Here is a 7,832-nt window from a genome sequence, read left to right as displayed (position 1 = left end):
CCCATAGACAGTTCCGTGGTGCTAATGTTGGTCATCAGAGCGAAAAAATGAGTGGACACTAAGAACTATTTATTTAAGCAATTAATCTAACGGGGTGAATATGGCAAACAAAATACGTCAGTCAGATTTTTCAATATTTTTGAAAAAAATCTAGATGAAAATATGAGGAAATTAAAGCTGAACTTATCAATCTTTTGAGCTAAAAACCCAAATACCTTCATTGTATGGCAAGAACAAAATAATTGGCCTTGGTGTTCCAATAATTACAGAGAAGATTTTCTGCAAAACGATTTTTTTTTTTGCTCTTGGTATTTGGTTAAAATTAAAAATGGGATGCTTTTGAGACAGTTGTTTTTTGTACTAGAGAAAAATAGTAACAAAAGCAAAGGACCACAGTATCTGTGCAAGTTTTGCCTTGATTGAGTTTAATAAAATCTACTGCAATTATAGGTAAATCAATACAGTCTATGCAAGCTTATACAATGCCTTTCATCTACTATTGACTAGGAGATAAACCAAACAGGGCCGTTTAAGACAAAGTGGAAGCCATGCAGAAGATGCACCTATTGACACTTATGATTGATTTCTCAATAAAGAGCCATTAAGATTAAATTCCTCACAGGAACACAGATTTTTATATGGTTGTTGCATTAACACAATATATTTCACCAAAATCATGCATTAGCAATATTAATATGATTACTTAATGCAAAGATTGAATATAAATATTGAGAATAATGATTAGAAAATTAGATAGAATAGACACACAGTGGAGTTCTATGTTTATCTTCAAGCAACACAGCACTATATTTATGTGGTACCTTGCTCTCTTACACTCTGCCCAGCATCCGTGCAATCCACCAGTTACATGGCATGACAATTTGACAGATGGCCCTGCCTCCTCTGTAAAAGTAAGGGTATGGCCAGTAGCCACCCAGTGGCTCATAGTAGCGGCGACAGTAGCGATACCCTCGCCGGCAGTCCTGACAGCAGTAGCCCTGTTCCTCTAGGCTGCTGTCCAACTGAAGACCAATTTCACTCTGTAAAGGGTGTTGAAATGGTAAGAAGGGAGTCCAAAAACAAACACACAGACTATTAATGTTAACTAGTTTTGCAGGTGTAATTACTTTTTCTAGAGTCTCAGGGCAATGGTATTGCTTTTAAACACATTACTTTTTTATCTGTGACTTGACCACTGAGCCACCACAACTAACTCAACTTGCTTGTATTGATTCAATCCAGCATTTATGTTAATTCAGTGGTAGAAATTGTTGAATCAATGCAGCAGAGTTGCAGCGTTGCAGCCCAGTGTCTAAGACTTTGAATCAAACAGCAGATATTTGTGGGTTCAAATCTCAGTACCACCAGGATGTCATGAGGACATTCAGATGAGTTGTATTCTGCATAAATCAAGTGAGCAAGATTATTTACTCAATTTTGCTAAAATGTTTGACTGTTTAGTTGAGTGGGCTTAAAAACATCATGTGAGGGACAACAAATAATTTGATGCAGTCTCTGTCAGTGTTAGATACATGGCTTTGTTGTTGTTGTAGGTTAACACTGCAAACTCTAGGAATCTTCATAGGTGTTAAAAAAAGTACAGTGTTGTGTAAATCTTAAAAAAAATACAATAATAATAATACTAATTGTCATATATGTTTATAATTACCAACAATTAATTTTACAGGAAAAAGTATTTGTCTGCTTAAAATAACTTACAAGAAAATGAATCAATGATGTGTACCTCTCAGAGCCAATAATCTTTTACTATTTTTAATCTTTAAACTATTGCAATGGTGTCAGAGAACCACTAGCCATGCCCCATCAAGCTCTCACCCCTCACGATCAGCCTCTCCCTCCAATTAATCACCCGCACCTGCACTCTCTCTCTCTCTCTCTAGCCCCCGAACGTTCCCGTCCCTACATGACCTTAAGCACACAGCCAAGACAGTACAGGAGTACAAATGCTTTGAATGTCCTAGAGTGGCCCAGCTAGAGACCTGACTTAAACCCTTTTGAATATCTTTGGAGAGAACTGAAAAAAATTCCCGAATCCAGGTGTGCAAAGCTTTAAGCATTATACCCAAAAAGACTTGAGGCTGTAATTGTTGCCAAAGGGTGCTTCAACTAAGTACTGAGTATAGGGTCTGAATCCTTATGTACATTTAACCTTCCAGGTTTTCTAGATTTCTATAATTCTGTTTTATGGGTGTAGATTAATGAGAAAAAAACATTAATGATTGTAATATCATTACATTAATTCTTCACACTTACCTAAAACTAGCTTAAAACCATTAAAGCTTCAAATCAATATTAGGAAACAACTGATCTAAATCAAATTAGATAATTTAATGAAATACCATCACTACAAAACTGTGTTTAAACCAAACAAAGGCACCAACACATCTGAATTGTTATAATCTAATTAAATGGACACATTTTGTTGAAAGGAGGCCTGTCAAATGAGGGAAGATCCTAACTGGGCTTCCTGTTGGTCTTGTTGGCTTGCAGCACCTGTACTTACATGTAGTGGATTGATTATTGTTAAAGCTTTCAAGTCAGACAACCAGTGCCAGCATAGTACATATGGTGCAAATTTGTGTTCTCTAGTGTAAAATGCTAACACTTTTTTCAAAACAGCAATGATTACAGCTGTTACATATTGAATATGCAACTGTGTTACTTTTCATTCTGGTACAGAATAATTCATTTACTTAATTTAATGCAGATAGCACATTACTAAAGTTATTAGATAATATAGAATTATATATATATAATATACCGTAATTTCCGGACTACAAAGCGCACCCATATATAAGCCGCTTTTACAAATATTTTTATTTTAAACTACACTAATGAACTTTACACAGGCTTTAACGAAAGACACATTACACACGGTGTAACGGGTGAAATATGTTGCGCTTCCTTTAGGAGCGTAGAGGTATTTTGGGAATAGGCTGGCATTGCATTTTTCCGCTATTACTGCGTGTGTTCAAGACGAGGATTATGTCCTTATTATTTTCTGATGCTCATTTCTAAGTTTCTTTGACTAACCCGTAACGCTGTTGCCAAGAATAATAAAAAAGCACGAGTTTTGGAAACCTGTCTGTGCTTATCAGAATCAGAATCAGAATCAGGTTTATTGGCCAAGTGTGTTGACACACACAAGGAATTTGGTTCCATATGAATTTGGTTATATGATTTCTGTTGCAACTGGAGTTAGCGAGCTCTCCCATGACCCAACGCGTTACAACGGCTTGTATCTAAACAGTAGCCTACCAAGAAAGTCATTGTTCACTGTCTTCCTCCTTCCTTTCACAACTATCTCAGGAGTTTATCTTTTGGCATCGTCGTGCGTTAAAAAAAAGTTTTTTCTCCTGATGCCGTGCAGTTTAGAACACAGGTGAGGTGTGTTTTTTCGTTTCCGTTCGGAAATTTCATTGGTCTAATGTTATGGGGTTCAGTTTTTTGGCTTGAAGTTTGTGAAACTGGGAAAAACCCAGGAAAAATTCATAAATAAGCTGCTTCATTTTTTAAGCCCAAGGGTTCAAAACGTGGGATATATATAGAAATATAATTAATATGATTGCCAAAAAAGGACCTATTTTTTTGCTCTCCTAAGTAGGATGATCATAGAACAGCTAAATGAAAGCTGTGCAAAAGGTATATTGGGTAGAATTAATGCTTCTTGGTCTACTCCACTATAATCATGAGTGCATGCTAGGGTTGAGTGCCATCCCTTTGATCAGCAACTACACTGAGATGGAGTCAGAGAAGGGCCACTTAATTCTATAGCACTGCACAAGCAGATAGTGCCCTCTACACGACTCTGTTTCATCTGACTGCATTTTAATCTCTAGCAGCCAAAGACTCTTCTGAGACAATGCAGTGCTATTTGTCTGATTAAAAACACTATTACAAAACCAGTTAATACCACTGACTTACAAGGGAAATATAGTGCAAATAATACTATTTGTCATGCTGATCTAAGTATAATTTACATTTTATGTAACCCAAGCAATTAAAATGACCATTGCTTTAATAGTCATACAACAACCTTTTCATCTTTCTATACAGTGGAGTCTTCGCGATTAGTGTCACAGATAAATAGACTGACAACTGTATTATTTTGACCATTAAAAAAGGTATGAGAAACCACACTGATCCCCTTTCAGTTTGATGTATTACTCTTTTAAATCCATGTAAGCAATTACTGATACTCATAATGTAAGGTTGGATTCTGTAGTGCAGAGCTATAATTAATTACACAGGATGAGCAGAAATGCTGTCAATTCAACAGTGATTATTTTATCAGGTACACAGAAAGCCTGAGAGTGCATATCACTGTAAAATATAATGAAATATGATCTAACACAATTAACAGTGCTTTTTTATTTATTGTAAAACAAAAGATAAATCACACCAAATTTTGAAAACACATCAATCACAACATACTTGAAGCTTTGCTTTATAGATGGCACTGTTCTGATGTGAAATGCAAAAGAAAAACTTACCTGTCACAATTAAACAAATTCATTATACCAGAATGCCATTAATATAGATGTTCTGTCAGTAAAGGTAAAGAGAGGTACAACATTTTTTTGTATTTTATATGATCCAGACAAAAGCAAAATAATGGCATTTAACAAGACAATGCATTTTTATTTAGTTCATTCTGTCAGGGTTTATCTTGCTATCATTTATTAACAGACAACATTATTGCATACAGTTAAATTAAGCATCTCTTAAACATACCTTTTTTTTTTTACATTTTATATGTCAAGACTAATTAAAATGTTAAATACATGACACTCAGTTGCTCCTGCATACTAAATAATGCATGCATTTATGCCTGAAACAATTAGTTCTGCTGCACGTAAGTTTTTAAAATATGCCCTAAAAGGACACTGAGCTGTCTAGTGCTTTTACAAATTGCCCCTTGATAAAGCAGTGCGTACCCATCAGCCTAACCATTCTTATACCAGGACAAATGTTTAGCACAGTGTTATTTGGACACTGATGTACAAACCATAATTAATAAGAGAATTCATCTGACACAGCAACAAGCTCCATCATATACTCAGAATTTTGAAGGCTGATCAGGCTCAAACTAACTCATCAGTGACTTATTCTGGGAATTTAGGTCAAGGACCATAATGCAATTTCTTCCAAGCTGTTGGATGATAGTTTCTTGTGTGAAAGTTATCCAGGGCTGAGCTGACATGAAACACATCAGCATGACAGAAGTAAGAAAGGTCAGCCTCATATGTCTTGAGCCATCTGTCACAGAATCTTTGATGATTATTTATAAATTTTGTGTGATGGTTATAGGATTTACTGCATGAAAATGATCCTGCCTACAGTACCTAAAGGCTTATATTAATAATAAAAAAGGGTAGAATGAAGTTTTTTTCCATTGGTACTGACATTACTATAGCCACCATTAACATAGAGCCATATCCTCTCCAGTGGAATTTGTTATCATCCTGTCCACAATCATAAACCTAGTCTTGAATGTGCCTTGCCTGGAATGTATTACAAAGCTGATTGAAGTAGATGTATTTCAAACATGGAAGGGGTTTCATCTCTGAGTTAACTTCATTTAAGCCAAACACTGCAGCTCTGGCAATTAGATGAGGCAACTAGGTAAAGCATTCCTGGTCCTCTGAAGATAAATGTGCCTGTTTTCAAGGTTCTTTCTTGTTACACTCCATCTTGTTTCTATTCTTAGAACAGACATTAGACTAGTTAGGGGGCTGTTTCAAAGCATTTATATACGTAACATGACTAAAGCTAAGGGTTATTTAATGATTGAATGTCTGCTTTGCCTTTGAGGAAGAAAAATGTAATTCAATTTGTCTAGCCCAGTTAATTAAAGGATGCTTAATAAATATTAAGATCTATGCATTAATGAGTAATCTTGGAAGGCAATCTTTGTACATATCATGGTGCAATATAGGAAATGAAAGGCAAGGCAAGAAAGGCTCATGCAAAGGCTTTAGGGAACTGTGCTGACTTTGAAGGCTAAATATCATTTTATAATACTGCTAGACACTATGGGAAGTAACTGGCCTAGTGTAAATCATATATTTATACTGTATGTATGTATATATATATATATATATATATATATATAAAGAGAGAGAGAGAGAGAGAGAGAGAGAGAGAGAGCGAGAGCAAACCTGATGCCCTGTGGTCGACACAGAATTTTTGAAATAGGAAAGTCCAGTTAATAACCAATTTATATGAAGAAATAAATCAGGAATAGCCAATTCATTGGTTTGAGCATGTCTCTTCAAACGTGTCTCTTGAAAGCTCATACTTACATAGTCGTTTACTGGCAATTCATCCATGATGTCCCTGACATGGCGTACTGCATGAGCCTGTGCTTCTACAGGGCCTTGCATTTCCACCTTGTTGACATCACTGAATGTTGCATCTGGAACAGAAAGAGACAGGTATAATAATATTAATAATAATAATATATATATATATATATATATATATATATATATATATATATATATATATATATATATATATATATATATATATATATATATATTAACCGAAACATGGAAACACCATGAAAAAAGAGAGACGAGAGAATCTGCCTTAAACGTCTGTTCACTTTTTAGGTTTACTTGTAACAAGGTCTTATACAACTAGGTTTTCTACTGGTTTGGAATGTATGACACAGAGCTCAATTGAGTGGAAACTAGTCCAGAACTCCTCCATTAAAAGTACCTCTATAAGGAGACAGGTGCATCCAGTGGATGGGTAGCTCTTGGCAGATTTCCCAGATCTTGGAGTTTTGCAAAAATTCTCTGTTATTGATAGGCTGCTTAGCAGGTATCCACACATAAGAGTCCACCACCTGCATATTCACCTCTCCTGGCTCACCACCCTGCAGACAGGACAAAAATTACACTTATTTTCAGTCTCTCTTCATAGGCCCGACTTGGATGCACTTATAAAAAGAACTTTATTATACATTAAATATACTAATTACCAGCAGTGCCTTCAATATACCATTTATTTATATGACTTTAAAACTATATACATTTTTTTCAGAACTAAAATTGGAAAATAAAACACTTCCCTATCTTCTTTCCTGATATTCTAAAATAATTCTAAAATAATTATTTTAATTGATATTAATTATATTTTGTGGGTAGGAGAGACATTGTACGGTTTTGCACATTTTGTTGACCACAATTGTATCGAAGGATTATGTATAAAGTACCTTATACAATGTAATTGTAAAAAATATTTATTTTCTTTTTCTTCTGTATATGTAAATACATTACAAACAACAACAAAAAAATCCCCAATTTCCTCTAATTTGCAAAGCACAAAGAGAAAAGGCTTACATGAAAAATGTTTTTACCAGGTTATTCCTTCTGAATCTAATGCTTAATTGTATATTAGTTGCTTGATTTATAGTCCTGGGGCTAATGATTGAGGTATTATTTATTTTAGGTCACATACATACATATTGTTTATTCTACTACATTGGCTCTAGCAGAAGTCACTTCTGGTGCCCAAATATGTCTGTTGTAAATTGACACTCATATCAAAATAGTAGTATAGAAGCCACAAAAATTCAGCTTTATTCTAAACACCATTCACTCCAACAATTTTTTTATACCCTTATCACCTCTGTTCTAACTCCTTACTTCCCAGCATCACACTCTCCAGCATAACACTACACTAATGATGACTCGGAGGACAGTTTGTGCAGAGCTACAGAGTCTGCTGTTTTAAAGCTGAAATTTAAAGTAGCACAGGAGCACTCACATCCCCCAAACTTGCTCTACCCCAAACCTCTT

General features: G+C 35.1%; 1 protein-coding gene across 1 annotated transcript in view; it reads right to left on the bottom strand.

The window, feature by feature from the left end:
- Positions 1 to 398: 398 nt before the first annotated feature.
- tnmd (tenomodulin) overlaps positions 399 to 7,832 on the bottom strand; it is a 35,173-nt gene continuing 27,739 nt past the window's right edge. Inside the window, exons 5-7 of the mRNA XM_046849883.1 lie at positions 6,748 to 6,907; positions 6,327 to 6,439; positions 399 to 1,040 (exon numbers count right to left, since the gene is read on the bottom strand). Of these exons, the coding sequence (XP_046705839.1) occupies positions 831 to 1,040; positions 6,327 to 6,439; positions 6,748 to 6,907 (483 nt within the window). The 3' untranslated portion in view covers positions 399 to 830. The remainder of the gene's footprint in view (positions 1,041 to 6,326; positions 6,440 to 6,747; positions 6,908 to 7,832) is intronic.

The sequence above is a fragment of the Silurus meridionalis genome, chromosome 5, assembly GCF_014805685.1.
Source record: "Silurus meridionalis isolate SWU-2019-XX chromosome 5, ASM1480568v1, whole genome shotgun sequence".
NCBI classification, from domain to species: Eukaryota; Metazoa; Chordata; class Actinopteri; order Siluriformes; family Siluridae; genus Silurus; species Silurus meridionalis.
Note: the sequence above shows the minus strand (reverse complement) of the source record. Positions and strands in the feature narration are given on the sequence as shown.